Source organism: Brassica rapa, chromosome A07 (assembly GCF_000309985.2).
Source record: "Brassica rapa cultivar Chiifu-401-42 chromosome A07, CAAS_Brap_v3.01, whole genome shotgun sequence".
Lineage (NCBI taxonomy): Eukaryota > Viridiplantae > Streptophyta > Magnoliopsida > Brassicales > Brassicaceae > Brassica > Brassica rapa.
Genome location: NC_024801.2, coordinates 22,221,525 through 22,237,392, shown reverse-complemented (window position 1 = coordinate 22,237,392; position 15,868 = coordinate 22,221,525). Strand labels below are relative to the sequence as shown.

General features: G+C 35.5%; 1 protein-coding gene and 1 pseudogene across 1 annotated transcript; one reads left to right on the top strand and one right to left on the bottom strand.

The window, feature by feature from the left end:
• The first annotated feature begins 3,897 nt into the window (after positions 1–3,897).
• LOC103830931 lies at positions 3,898–9,712 on the top strand (annotated as a pseudogene).
• A 91-nt stretch (positions 9,713–9,803) lies between these two features.
• On the bottom strand, positions 9,804–13,540 carry LOC103830930 (protein argonaute 7). Its single transcript, XM_009106752.3, has 3 exons — positions 12,964–13,540; positions 11,334–12,558; positions 9,804–11,255 (listed from the first exon to the last, which is right to left on the bottom strand). Exons 1-3 carry the CDS (start codon positions 13,301–13,303, stop codon positions 9,875–9,877), a joined length of 2,946 nt encoding a protein of 981 aa, XP_009105000.1. The 5' UTR covers positions 13,304–13,540; the 3' UTR covers positions 9,804–9,874.
• Positions 13,541–15,868: the final 2,328 nt, after the last annotated feature.

The following is a 15,868-nucleotide window of genomic DNA, read 5'->3' as shown; positions in this document are numbered from 1 at the left end:
CTTTTGGGTATCGTTTGGTTTAGTCATATGGTTTACTTTATTTGCTTTTTACATATGGCTCATATTGTTTACATACCCTGAATAAAGGCAACAAAAACCCATACTTCCAGCGCTCAAAATACAATCTGGAAGTAAGATTAACCTACTGTGTGATATTACCAAATTTAGATATTTAAATTAATATGTCCTGTTGTACAAAAAAAATGCATCATAATATGCCATTTAACAACTTAACTATTCAATTGATTCAACTAAATATTCAGCACAAGAAAAATTATAAATAGCTACGAAATTTGTTTGTAGCTATTGATTGATTTTCGTAGCTATTTAGCATCTAGCTACGAATAACCACAAATATAGTTTGTTGACTATAAGCTTCTGGATGTTTCCAATATGTTGCTATTTGTAGCTAGCATTCTACGACATTGCCACAAACAATATTTGTGACAAATATAAACAAATAGCTACAAATCGTAGTCGTAGCTATTATAGTTGCAAGTAGCTACACTATAAACCGTGGCTATTAAAATGAAATTTCAAAAAAATAAAATATAAATCACAAAACAAAAATTGAATAAAATATAAAATTAGTGAAACTGTTTTCAAAATAGAACTAATTAACAAATAGAAATTTATTTTATTAATTGAAATTGGGTTTACAAAAAAAATCTAACCAAGTAAAAAGACTAAGCCTAAAAAATAGTAATCTCTCCGACGCCTCCTCGGACCACCGCAATCGCTGTGACTGAGACCACCACCGTTGTAACTATGACCAGGCCCGTCTCAACTAAAAAATGGGCTCTATGCTATAGAAGAATTTGAGACTTATTTCCTCATATAAAAATAGCTTCTAAAATATTGAACCCTAATTTAAACTAAAAAAATCCAAAAATTGCAACAGGTCATGTGCGCTTCGAGCACATGCTTAGGACGGGACCTGACTATGACCACCACCTCTGCGACTGCAAATCTGCAACCACAACACAACCGCTGCTGCAGACTGCGAACACCACCACCTCTATGACCTGAAACCCCAAACCCCAAATCATCAAAACGAGACAACGAAGTTCAATCATCCAAAAGGGTGAAGCTAAGATAAAATGATACCTGAAGATTCAGCCACAGCAGACTCCGGTTTGCTCTCCACTTTTTCAGAGTCATTGACGACGCCACCACCTCAGCCTTCAATCTCCTCGGTTTTCACTTAGACAGCACGACTCGTCCGTTCCCTGAGGGGAAGAGGATGTGACTGATCGTGTCGTTATCGGAAAAGGTGCTTAGGGTTTCGTAGTGCTGAATCATGTAGTGAATAATGTTATCTACGTCGGTGTTGGGTACGACGGCCCGAGGGTAGGAGCGAATCGATTCGCCGAGGAGAGGGAGGCAATAATTGGTTAGGTTTATTGACCACTCGGCGCAGAGTTCATTGACTCGGAGAGGTTTCTTGCAGGACAAGCGAGAGGACTCCATTTGTTTTTTTTGGAGGGAAGAAGAGATCTGATCGTTATCATCGTTTTAATTGAACCTAAACCGAATCTTGTAAGATAATTTCGGTTCGGTTTTAAATGACCAAAACTATACCAATTTAAAACATTTAATTTTCTTATTTTAGTTACACTCCGCACAAAACCGACTTTTAAGATCTCTGACCGTCAACGGCAGCGCTCATCGTTGGTTCTGTTTTGGTGGTGGAAGCTGCCGCGTCTCGCACGATTCATACGGCGGCCGCGAAGCCAATCCTCCCGCCTTTTCTTCTCTGCCGATTTCTGATTCTCCTTTTACGCCCTCCGGTTTACTTATTCACAATTACGTCTGGAAAAATCTAATTATGCTCATTTCATGACTACAGAAGCCGAAGAAAGTATTGGGGTGAGAATAGAAATGTAAGAAAAGTCAGAGGGCACAAAAAGTAAAAAGAAAAGAAAAAAATTCAGAGGAGAAAGAGTTATGACAAATAAAGGGAAAAGTGCCAATTTCGACCCAAACTATTTCAGTCGTGCCAAATACGACCCGAACAATTGATCAGTGCCAAATACGACCTCAACTCAATTATAATTCAAAAAAACTACCTGAACTTCTTAAAACGTGCCTAAATCTACATTGACTCTAACAGAAGTTAGTCAACCGTTAACAAGATAAAACGACGTCGTTTGATATACGAGGAAAAGTGCCAATTTCGACCCCAACACTCTCAATCGTGCCAAATAAGACCCGAACAAATGGTCAGTGCCAAAAACGACCTCAACTCAATTATAATTTTAAAAAAAATTATCCAATTTTTTCTAAAACGTGTCTAAATCTACATTAACTCTAACAGAAGTTAATCAACTTTTAACAGAGATAAGACGATGTTGTTTTGATATATGTATTTTTTAAAAAAATATGTTCATTTCGGAATTCAAATCCGTGCTGGGATATCCTTTTAAAGGGGCACACTAACAACTAGACTAAAATAATTTTTTGAAATATTATTACAAATTAAAATTCTCCATTATATAAACTACTATTCTTGTTCATCTTATCCAATTTAAAACTTTGGTGATTGCTTTATATATTTTAGTTATTGTTTAATTTGTCTAATATTTTGTACAACATATCTTAGTGAAAGAAAGGTAAAAGGCCTCTTAACATTTTTGAACAAAATATCAAAATATATAATATCAACTTTGAAAACTAAAAAAAATTCCCACTTAATTTTAAAAATTAAAAATAATTTATATAAGAAAATTGTATAAATAAATTCAAAGTTGTAAGCATATTTAAGATCGTATAATAATAAATATTTTATTATTTATATTTTAGTAAGATATAATTTTATTAAAGATATGATAAATAAGAAAAACACGTTAATGTATTTATATAAATCAGAAAAAATTGTCACCAAAATTTTAAATTGGATAAGATGAAGAATAATAATAGTTTATATAATTTCAAATTTGTAATAGTATTTTATGGAATTTTAAAACCATGTTGTGATACCCTTTTAAATGGGCACACTAACAACTAGATAAAAGTAACTTTTTAAAATACTATTACAAATTTGAAATTATATAAACTATTATTATTCTTCATCTTATCCAATTTAAAATTTTGGTGACAATTTGTTCTGATTTATATAAATACATTAACGTGTTTTTCTTATTTATCATATCTTTAATAAAATTATATCTTACTAAAATATATAAATAAAATATTTATTATTATACGATCTTAAATATGCTTACAACTTTGAATTTATTTATACAATTTTCTTATATAAATTATTTTAATTTTTAAAATTAAGTGGGAATTTTTTTTAGTTTTCAAAGTTGATATTATATATTTTGATATTTTGTTCAAAAATGTTAAGAGGCCTTTTACCTTTCTTTCACTAAGATATGTTGTACAAAATATTAGACAAATTAAACAATACCTAAAATATATAAAGCAATCACCAAAGTTTTAAATTGGATAAGATGAACAAGAATAGTAGTTTATATAATGGAGAATTTCAATTTGTAATAATATTTCAAAAAATTATTTTAGTCTAGTTGTTAGTGTGCCCCTTTAAAAGGATATCCTAGCACGGATTTGAATCCCGAAATGAACATATTTTTTAAAAAAATACATATATCAAAACAACATCGTCTTATCTTTGTTAAAAGTTGATTAACTTCTGTTAGAGTTGATGTAGATTTAGACACGTTTTAGAAAAAATTGGATAATTTTTTTTAAAATTATAATTGAGTTGAGGTCGTTTTTGGCACTGACCATTTGTTCGGGTCTTATTTGGCACGATTGAGAGTGTTGGGGTCGAAATTGGCACTTTTCCTCGTATATCAAACGACGTCGTTTTATCTTGTTAACGGTTGACTAACTTCTGTTAGAGTCAATGTAGATTTAGGCACGTTTTAAGAAGTTCGGGTAGTTTTTTTGAATTATAATTGAGTTGAGATCGTATTTGGCACTGATCAATTGTTCGGGTCGTATTTGGCACGACTAAAATAGTTTGGGTCGAAATTGGCACTTTTCCCGACAAATAAACAAAGAGAAAGAAGAAAAAACAAAGTGTAACTGTATTTGCCACCAACAAGACTGTGTGACACATGATTTGGCCTTTGAGAAAAGGCAAACTGCTTTGCACACAAGCATCATAGTAACCACAAACAAAGAGTCTTTCTTTTTTTTGTATTTGATATTTTGGTTTATTTACGTTTCATCCAGTGGTCAAAGAAAAAATGTTAGAATTTTGGAGAAGATGAGTGGGAAAAGGGAAAGTTTTTCTGTTTATTTGAGTTGAGTCTGTTGGATCTACATCTGGATTTTGCAAGAAAATGAGAAAACATGGATGGCAACTTCCTTACCATCCTCTTCAGGTAAACTCCATTCTGAGTGAAGTTTCCTTGGAGGGTTTTAATTTTGAGGTGAAAAGTTTGGAGCTTTAGTTTAACTTTATGGGTAGGTGGTGGCAGTTGCTGTGTTCTTGGCTCTTGGGTTTGCTTTCTTCGTCTTCTTTGCTCCTTTTGTTGGGAGCAAGCTTCACCAGTACATTGCCATGGGTATATACTCTCCTCTGGTAAGCTAAAGTTGTTTGCTTTCTGATATCAAATCTTGCTTTAAGATTCTTTTTTTTTTTCTGCTCATGGATTAATAATCATTTGAAGTGTTTAGGTGATCAAAGTTGTGTGCTTGTTGGCCCTTTATGTCGTGTCTTTCTAGTTCCATTGGTTCCACAGTCTAACATGTCTAGTTAGATCCTGATCTGGTCCTATGAAGAGCTTAGAAGCCTCACTTATTTATTAAAAAAAATGGTGAATATGCTCTAGATACTTCTTGATTCCGAGCCAATTTTGGGTCTATGGCTGTAACTCCAGTCTCACATTTGTGGATATGCTATCATTTTAGAGATAACAGTAGTCTGTCACTGAAGCACTCTCCCTTCTTGAGTCTGTCATTGTAGCTAAAACCTTCTACTTTGGAGTTTAGTTATTTGCATAAAATGTGGTATCATTACACCCATCTTACTCTCAGCTCTTATGTAAACATGGAGTCTTTGAAAATTGTGTTCTACTTCTTCCCTTTTTGGATGGGTTGGTACTCTCAGAGATTTACTTGGAGTCAGTGACATTTTCTTTACAGATTACATGTGTGGTTGGACTGTATATATGTGTGTGCGGCGTCAGATCCTGCAGACCGTGGAGTTTTCCGGTCAAAGAAGTACCTGAAAGTTCCTGAAAACGGGAAATTTCCTCAATCAAAATATACAAAGAATGGCTGTGGATCAACTACAGTTGGTGCCAAGTCTCATGATCAAGAAAGTAGAACTAAGAAGAAACTGGAGTCATCACAAAGATCGTCTCTCCTGCGTCTGCTTTGCTCTCCTTGTGCAATGCTTTGTTGTTGTTGCAGTGGAAGAGGTGAATCTTCTGAGCTGCAGACGAGTGAGGATGTGATGTTTTATTGCAGTCTTTGTGAAGTTGAGGTGCGTGAAAACATTTGAATTCACCAACTTGTTGGTTGCTATCTCTTCTGATTGGTATGGACTAATATGTATTTACTTTTGCAGGTCTTCAAATACAGCAAACATTGCAGAGTTTGTGACAAATGTGTGGACAGTTTTGATCATCACTGCAGGGTATTAAAAGGATTTGCCTGATTTGTTTCAGACCCTTCCATTGTATTTTAAATTTCTTATCATCTTTTGCTTATGGACTTGTGTTGTGTAGTGGATAAACAACTGCATTGGCAAGCGGAATTACAGAAAGTTCTTCAGCCTTATGGTATCAGCTATTTTTCTGGTAAGGTTGTGTTGATCTTTCTGTTTCTCTTTTCTGCCATTAGATGCTCATAACCGGCAGAGACTTTGTTTGTTCTTGATTTTGCAGCTCATTATGCAATGGTTAACTGGAATTTATGTGCTGGTGTTATGTCTACTCCGAAGGAACCAGTTTAATGCAGACATTGCCTTAAAGTTGGGAAGCAGCTTCTCGCTAGTTCCATTTGTTATAGTCGTTGTAAGTTATCTTCTTATACTTTTGATCATTTCCCTATTGTCTCCTGAATGTAAGATATGAATGTTTCTTGTCTCTTGCAGGGAGCTTGCACTCTATTAGCAATGCTGGCAACCCTACCGCTTCCTCAGCTCTTCTTCTTCCACATTCTTCTCATTAAAAAGGTTGCTTTCCAATGCTAAGGCACATGCCAAAAACTATTCTCTTACTAACCAATTTTCTTGAAACAGGGGATCATTACATACGACTACATAGTTGCACTTAGGGAACAAGAGCAAGAGCTTGAAGCTGGTGGAGGTCAACAAAGCCCTCAAATGTCAATGATCAGCTCATTCACTGGACTAAGCAGTGCAAGCTCCTTCAACGCATTTCACCGTGGAGCTTGGTGCACCCCACCTCGTTTATTTGTTGAGGATCAGGTTTCTTGTTTATTCATCAATGCCTTGTTTATTATAATTTTCTCTGACGTGTGTATGTGTTTCAGTGTGCAGTTTGATGTAGTTCCACCAGAGAATGCGTCTGTGAGTTCATATGGCAAGAAGACGGTAGTAGCTGAGGAACACGTCAAGAAGAAGACACAACCTGTGAAGATAAGTCCATGGACTCTAGCGCGTCTCAATGCAGAAGAAGTTTCAAAGGCAGCAGCAGAAGCAAGGAAGAAGTCCAAGATCATCCAGCCTGTGGCTAGACGTGAAAACCCTTTTCTTGGGATAGAAGCAAGCAGCAGTGGCCGTAGAATGTTCCCTGCAAAATCTGAAGCTGTTAATAGTAACAGGAAACAGAGAAGGCATCAGTCAAAGCGGATACGGTTACCAGCAGAACCGTTAATGAATGTTCAGAGTAGAGCTGGGCTAGCTCCTCTTCAGCTAGAAGCAAGAAGTGCGTTTCGGACAAACCGAGAGATGTCAGGGTCAGGTGGTGGTGTTATGATTACATCTTCACCAGAGAGCAGCTTAGAAGACTTACATGACATTCACCCTTTTAGAGTTTCGTCTGAAGCAGAGGATTCAATGCAACTCAATGGGTTTTCTTCAGCTGTTGGTTTGATGGGTCAACAGAGAGAAGAAGAAGAACAACAACAATCCATGATGATGTCATTGTCAAGGTCTACAAGTGATGGCTATGATGCATCTGGAGGTGAAGACAGTGATTAGGTTCCTTCTAGAAACATCCACAAATCAAGATGAGAAGTAATCACACTCTAGTTTTGGCTTTTAAGAGTTGAGAATGCTTGAGGTGGATGGTCACATTCAAATGGATTGATCATACATAGATTAAAATCCTACCAATATCATCTTTTGTATAAGGTAGGTTAGGTTTGGACATTCGAGTCTTGATCAGTTTTTATCGGGTCTCCTCTCCATTTTTGGAACCCGTTTAATATCCGAAAATTTTCGTATATAATTTTGTTCGGTATCTAGTAACGAAAAGTGTATGAATTATCCAAAAATAAACATGAATAGCCGAGAAAAAGAACTAAAAATATATATATCTCTAAAGATTCAAGATGTTACCTAATAGAGGGGTCATATAGGAAAAGATTCAATCTCGATCAATACACAAAACATATGACAAAAACTTGAAACTAGTGTCGGCCCTAAGCATGGGGATCTAGAAGTGAAAAGGGTATAATCTGCTGAGCATATTGGCCCAATGACCCATCGAACCAACACTATGAACCCGAGTGGAACGCTGGGCTCACTCAACCCAGCAAATCAACGTTTATATTTCATAGAAGACTGAAACTTAAAAGGAAGACAGTCTGGACTAACAGGTGTGAACCTAGCTAGCAGCATAAATGTAGCACCAGAGTTTTAGGAAACAGTAATGTCAAATGTGAACTACTGGATCATAGTGTGAAGTCGACCATGATGGGATTGGATCATGTTGATGTAGTTTGATGGGATATTTTATATACAGACGACACGCCATGATTCTATCTCTGGCCACAAAAACTACCTATCGATTATGTTGGCTCCATTTTTTTCTTTCGTATTTACTGGTATTCATGAATCTCAGAAACAAAAGTTTAAGAATAGTTCGTGTAGTCTAGACTGTCTATTGTTTAAGAATTTTTCATAATTTGACAATAGAGAAGGATATGAACTTTTCAAATGATAAATCTTTAAGGGGGGTATACTCAATATAGGGGTTTGAAGTTATTTGATATTTTAAGCAAGGAAAAAAGTATTTTGATTTTAATAAACTTTTAAATAATTTTAGATAAATTATAGAATTTAAATATTTTTTGTTAAATTACTCCAGAAATCTCAGTTAAAACCATGAGATTGAGATTTTTTGTCAACCAATAGAAAACATTTTAAATTCGCAATTAAAAATATTTTCAGTAACATCGGATTTCATAATATATGTTCTAATCAATCATGTGAAGTCAAATATTAATGGAGTTTATTCAACTGAGAGTTTGAGATGTATTAAAATTACAAATTTACTGTTATAATAAAATCAAGTGTAAAATATGATCCACTTATAACATTCTAACAGTATTGACTAGTTACAATCTACCTACCGTATATTCTTTTCCATCTGTATAGCATTGGTTTTTAACAGTTCAAATGCATACATAGTGGTTAACATAGAGGGACATTTTTGTTTATAACTAACCTGCATAGCAGCATAGACAAGAACAAGGATTTGACAATACAGGCAGTTTATTCAAGATGTGTGTTGCAGTTTGGTAAAATATGATTTTTGTTAACTTTATCCCAAAAGAAAAACTTAAGCCAAAATAGTTGAAAGTAACTTTTATTGGAGTAATGGTCCCATGTTCTGCCTTTTTGAACTTGATAGTTAATTTGAATGTATAATTTTACACAGCGAGGACCATCCAATGCCTAATTTGTTCTTATTATCTTATAACATCTTCTTCTTTTTTGATAAGCAACAAAAAATATAACACCATATAATTAAAAAGAGAAAACTGAGACAGATTGGTTGGTACTAGTTCTCTCACTTCTCTGAAAATATTAAGTTCCCGAGAACTGGAAAGGATGCAAAGAAAACCAAAAAGATGTTTATAGTTGATTATTTTCATATTCTTTATTTCTTTACCCTTTACATATTTTGTGACAACTCATAAACACAGACTCTTTTATTCCTCTTTTTGTTCTCACACTCTTCATTTTTTTCATTGTTATAAAAATCATGTGTTCTGTCTTTGGTCCTTTCTGCTGTTACTGTTTGGAAAATTAATAGTATCCTTTTTTGTTATAGCTTCTTCTGCTGCTGCTACTCTCTGCCCATTCATTAACTTCACTTTCATCCAACTTGCAAACTATTCATTTTCACCTCTTACTCTTTTGTCCTTTCTCTCTTTTCTTTTTGGGACTTTCACCTTTCCACACTCCCAAACCTTTATTTATTTCAGAGCATTTAATTTTGGTATTTTCAGTTTTAATTCCAAAAAAAATAATTGTTTCTCTTGAATCATGACACTTTGAACTTAAATGAAAAAGACGATAATTTGGTCTTTGACTCGAGTCCCTACAGATTGCAATTCTTATAGTTTTCCGAGTGCTTGGTTGAATTTTTGGTCTTGATTTGATACTGAATGTGATTAAATTATGGTTGAAGTCTTGGTGTTGATGATATTTTCCTCATTTCGATATTATTGAAACGTTCCAAAAAAACAAAAGCTGACATTCATAAAGTTATTTTGGTTGTAATTGTAAAAACTTAAATGATCAACGTCAAGAAGCATGCAAACAAATAAAAACAGCAAAAAGAACTTTAAATTTATTTTGTTCTTTTTAGGAATGAGTTACGTAAAAAAAAAGTAGAACTCGCTGTTTGTGCTTTTTGAAGTTCAATAATTGGTAACATGTGACGAACTGAAACGTAACCGATAGCATTTTTATAATAAATCAACAGTAAAACATGAGATTCTTAACATTATCACTTAGTTTAGGTAATGGAATCGTCTTAGGAGGACCTACTCGAGAGACACAAGATGGATTCATGGACCCTCCACTAGTTAATTCAGATGATCTCTCGATGTATAGCCTTCCTCTGTACGCCGCGAGGTGAGCGTAATAAGCCGGTGGCACGATAGAAACAGGTTTCGTGCACCTCACGAAAGTGTAACACAAGTTATACACAAGTCTCTGTAACTCATCCGAAGTAAACTCGTTTTCGTCCCAAAGGATGTGGTAATGCGTTGGCCTGCTCGTGCCCTTCACTCCCAAGTGGCTACAGAGATAGAAATCAAACTCTTTCGGATGAGTTATCACCGTATCAACCACCGTTCCTGGAGGTATGTTCTCGTGGTGGCAGACAGGATCGCGCCGAAACAGCCTCGTGTGGTGTCTTTTCTGGACCACGGCGAAAGTGATGGTCGGGTTGTAATGGTCGAAGTTAGAACAAGCGGCTTTGATGGATTGTAGCTCTTCTTGTAAGACTTTCTTGAACTGTGTCTCGCTCACACCGTCTCTGAAAAATATGATCCGGTTCGGAAGCTTCTTTAGGGCTTTGTGGAAATCTTCAAGAAGTTCCTTGACCATCACGTCAAGATCTTGAATGATCTCTTGCCTATGAGTCTGAGACCTCATTCTCGAGACGTACCGGTTAGCTTCAGGCCAGTTTATGCTTCCGACCACAGCCGCAACAGAAGGGCTGCAATCATCAAACGGATGAGGATGCGTTACATCAGCTCCCATGAAGATCACCGGCTCGTCGAGTCTAAACAATCTAGGGATGTGAGAAGGTATTGAGTTGTAGAGCTCGGACATGGTTCCACCGATCTTGGCATTTATCTTGAGAGCCAAGTTTGAAACAAACTGAGAGTTAAGCTTAGTGATGTTAGGGTATAAGCAGCACTGCGTCACAACGCCAATCTTTGTCTCTGCTATCCTTTTTAAATCTCCATACCCTTTGTGTTTCCTCTCCATTACACAGATAATCAGCTGGAGATTGCTTGATGCTGCTCTTTGAATCTCCTTAAGCTTCAACTCGAGAAGAGAAACGTTGTTGAGTATGTGTGACGGTTCAAAGAAGGTTGTGCTCGTTGTGTTCTTGCTTAGGAAGACTCCCAAATGCTCACATTTTTGAGTTAGCTCGTGTATGAACTTTGGAACGGTAGATTTCTGATCAGAGCTGCCTCCAATACTCATCAAAGCCCATCGAGTTCCTTTAACTACAAGGCTCCTTGGCCTGTCAAGTTTCAGCTTTGGAGGTTGGAGTACTCTTCCTTTCAGCAATGTCATCTCTCTAGAGACCTCCAAGTTGAACTCTCTCGTTTGTTTCCCACTGTTAAAAAACATAAGCAAAAGATTAAACCCTTACTGATGTTTAGGAAACAAAGTAACAAAGATTAATTGAGTTTACCTTGATGGACCGACAGGTCCTGACATGACTTTATCAATAGTATCTTTCCTTTCATTAGGTCTTTGACAACCCATTTGCATAATCTTTGCAGTTTGATCATCTGAAAGCTTCCCAAGAAACTTTTGTCCTTCACATATCACACACAGCTCCATAGGAAGGTAACAAGGTCTTGTCCTACTAATCTGAAGACACGGCAAGCTCTTGAACTGAATCTCATAACCATAATGATCTTTGAAGTAACTCATAACCCTTAGCTGCTTCCCATCTCTATCCTGAAACCATAAGCTCTCAGTGATCTCTTCTGTTAATCCGAAAACGCGGTACCTTTGAACAGTTTCCCTATGGCAAACAAAGACTCTTATGTTCTTAAGAGCTTTCTCCACTTCTCTCCTCTCTTCCAAGCTAAGCTCTCTGCCTTTGTTCCTAGAGAGATCCTTGAGAAACTCTAGCTTCTTCTGCAAGTAAGCTATTACCCCAATGCTTTCATGGAATGCTGCTATTGAGAGGTCTATGTTTAGGGCTAAACCTTGCTGAGTCTGTCTAAGGCTCTGGAAAAAGCCTCTGAGTCCAACGGATCCTCCTCCAATCTCCTTGGACCCACCCATGGAGCTTGAGTAAAAAGATCTTCCAATGGATGTACATTTCTCAGTTGGATTCTCTCTCAAGATCACATCAAGAGCATGAATGTATTCTTGAGGCAGAGGAGTCCAGCTTTCACTCTGTTTCTTTCCATCAAACTTGGAGACAAGCCTCATGCTAACCCTAAACAGTTTATCAACCTTCTTCTGAGGTTGCTTCTCACGCAAGTCACCACCACACTTCATCAAAGTCTTGCAGGTTTGGATAGGGAGGTTAACAAAGAACTCGAGCTTATCTTCTTGAAACTCCACGGGGCTGTACATGTTTTGCCTACCATCAAATGCTGGAACAGAACCTGAGAAGCTATCTTTCCCTTCTGTCTCCACGAGCTTCTGTTTGATCATCCGAGCGATTTCTTTTGAAGGATGTGGAGTGATGTCAACGTTGTAATGGTAAATCTTCTGTGAAGGATCAAACTTGACAAGAAAATGGTTGGCGAGAAGGTAGATGACAGAGCCTTCTTGACCACCAGAGTCAGGTCTTTTAGCAACCACTAATGCTGCTTCTGTTGACCCACTGATCACTTTGATGTTTCTAATGTTGTCTTTATGTTCAAAAACTTGCTTCTTCTGCTTTCTCTCCACAACTGTTTATTACAGATATGGTGAAGAAGGTGAGTCAAAGTCAAATAAGACTTTAATTTTGGTTTATTTCAACAAAAAAAAGTGCAACTAAATTAGTACAGTATTTATAAGCAGACAGAGTGTTTCTTTCTATGTAAAAGTTTTCAGACATTAACACACAAAAGAACATTCAAGAAAAAAAGTGATTATTATTATTGTAGTACAAAGAGAGGAGGAGGACCATATTGACATTTAAGTATTATAGTGTGGGGAAACGGAGTTAGCCTTGAAAACCTCGTCCAATAAGAAAATATAAAATAAAATAATAATAATCTGGAGAACATAGTTCTTGGAGAAAACCCTTCAGACAAAAGAACCTACAAACATGCAAGAAAGTAGCTAAAAAGAGAGAATGATGGTGTGGTCACCTGGAGGAAGAGAGAGCGGTTTGGAGATTGAGTTGAAGAATCTTTGGTCAGGAGGAGGAAGAGGAAGTAATGGAGGAGAAGGATGAAAAGGGAGAGGAGGAAGAGGAAGAGGAAGAGTGTTGTGGAACTGAGAGTAGAAGCAGTAGTAGTAGTAGTAGTGGCTAGAATGGATACTGGTGGATAACAGGTTGAGACTTTGGTGGGGAGAAGAGGAAGGAAAAAGAAGAGGGTTTGTGTGAACATGGTGAAAAGGAGGAGGAGGCTTGTGGAGAAGAGGAGTTCTTGATTTGGAGTTGCGGATGTGTTTGTTAGTGTGATGATTCTTGGTTTTTTCTTCCATCGATGAAGAAAACTGAAGAGAGAGAGAGAGAGAGACCTTTGAGGAAAAGCAAAAGAGAGAGAGAGAGAGAGAGAGAGAGAGAGAGAGAGAGAGAGAGAGAGAGAGGGAAGAGAAGGTGTGGTACTCTTTTATTATCAGATAGACAGAAAGGGTGTGTCTGGTTTTTGTTCAGGGAAAGGTCAAAGTGTCTTCCTCTGTTATCTTTTTCTGCCCTGTCTCATTAAAAAAATGTTTCTATTTATGATGTCAGAAATACGCTCAAATTGTTCTTAAACAAAAAAAATTATGAAAAGAGCCAACAGAAAAGTCTTCTTTTTTTTTTTAAGTTAGGAATTTTTGGTTGCAACTAAAATCTTAACTAAATCTATAAACATACTAGTATGTGTTTGAATTGTATGACGAAAAAAAACGAAGTAGTTTTGGTAGTAATAGAACAGTTTTTGATAACGATTTTGTATGCACACACAGGTCAGAGTTATTGATTGAGGTATAGTATACTGTATATCAGTCTCACTCGAAAACATAATTTATATGTAACGAATTTGAAAAGAAAAAATAAACAAAGTTGTTTGGTTGATTTGAGAAATTTTGAGAACGGTTGAATTTCTTCTGATTCTCGTTGATTGCTGAGAGCGGCTTTAGATTTTCGAGGATTTTGAATCCGAGCTAATGGAACGTGCCAGGATATGGATTGAGCAAAACTAGTTAAGAGTAAGTTGATTTGAGAAATTTTGTTGTCAAAGGTTGTAATCCAATTCCTTACTCTCCTTTCGGGTTAAAATAAAAGTTGTTTGGTGTAAATCTACCGATTATATTAGAAAGTGATATGGTTTTCCAACGGGTAAATGATTAGATAGGCCTATAGTTTCGTAAACCCAAAGTTGCACACATGTTTTTTTACTACGAAAATTGACCAATACACTCATTAAAATCGAGTTATGGGGACCATTCTATTTAATTATTTATTCTTGGTACTATTTTCTTGGTACAGTACTTCATTAATAATATAGACACTTTGGACTCTTTCACCAATACACAATACACATATTTTCCAAAAATCTTTTTATATAAAAACAATTTACATGTTTTTCGAGGTCCATGCAAAATTATAGCCAGATAACAATAACACATTGTCGCAACAAAAATTAATCGACCATCTTTTAAGAAAAAAAAATGGAAACACTATCAGAAGTTAGATTAATGAATCTTACTATTCATATTTTATTTTCACAACTATGCAATAGTATTATTACATGAAAGCAACTAGTTTCAAGTGCCTTTGGCTTTTTTTCATTTTGATGGTGACCAAAACCCATCCCACAATTATATAGGTCCCACTAATTTTATCTCCTTGAATAATTGTTTATCTTCAAAGACCTAACGATAAACAGTGGTATTAAAACATCATTTCAATATCGATATTTATGTTTTGAATGATATCTGTATCAATTTTTGTTGGTGCCGTAATAATGAAGTAACGCTTAAAGAGAAATAGAGACTCGATGGATTTTAGATGGAAACTTTTTAGTATATATGGTCAGATTCAAAGAGTTTCTTTTGTGTAATGGAACACTAAAGATTATGACTGGGACCAAAGAGATTTGGTCAAAGCTAAAAGTTCCCTACAAACCCATTGTTTTGGCCTAAATTTGCTCCACTTCTAATCCAAATAGCTACCTCTAATCAATTAATTAATTATTATTATATAGTTTTGGCTTTAACTTTTCTATAAAACTATCTGGTAAGTGACTAAGAAATAAAATAAACTATTTTGTAACCAAGGCCGTAAATCCGATGATTTATTTATTCGGGGTTGTTTGCTAAACTAAAGAAACTAAAAATAGAATAAAAAGTAAAAATTATATAAATTTATTTTATCTGCGGTATATTTTCACTTTTTTATATGAAGATTTGTTGCTAATATAATTAAAACACTTGATGAAAAATACGATGCTGATTTATAATAGTGTGAACTGTTTTACTCTAAATTGCAGGTTTACCAGTCAAAATATTTGTTATCTCAAAGCATTTTGTTGTCTATTATCTCAAAAGGAGTACTAAATAACTGCACCTAAATTTTATTTTTTAATAAATAAAATAGAATTATGGGAATGTTGTGATGTCGACGGGGAAAATATGTTTAACGTGACCCTAAACCTATAACTAATCAATTAAAAATACTCAACTTAAAATTACAAATGTTGCTCTTCTATTTTCTTTGGTGTTTTTATCGAAAATCATAATTCCACTGTTAGACGCCTCCGCTGGTACAGTTCAGGACAAAAAAAAATAGAACTAATTACCAAAATTAAAATTAATAGTAAAACTCAAAGATCAAGGTCCAATCGCTCTAACCAATATCAGATGACCCGTCATTCCATTTACCAATATTTGATTTGGACAAGAGCCGATAAAGATGGTGTAACGTTACATAATCAGATTATCTCTGGAGACCTATTTCTATGAAAACAAATTATCTTTGCAACTATTTTCTTTATATATGTTTTATATTTCTCAGATAAGATAAAATTATTTAGGGTTTAACCCTTGAGTCAATTCCCATCC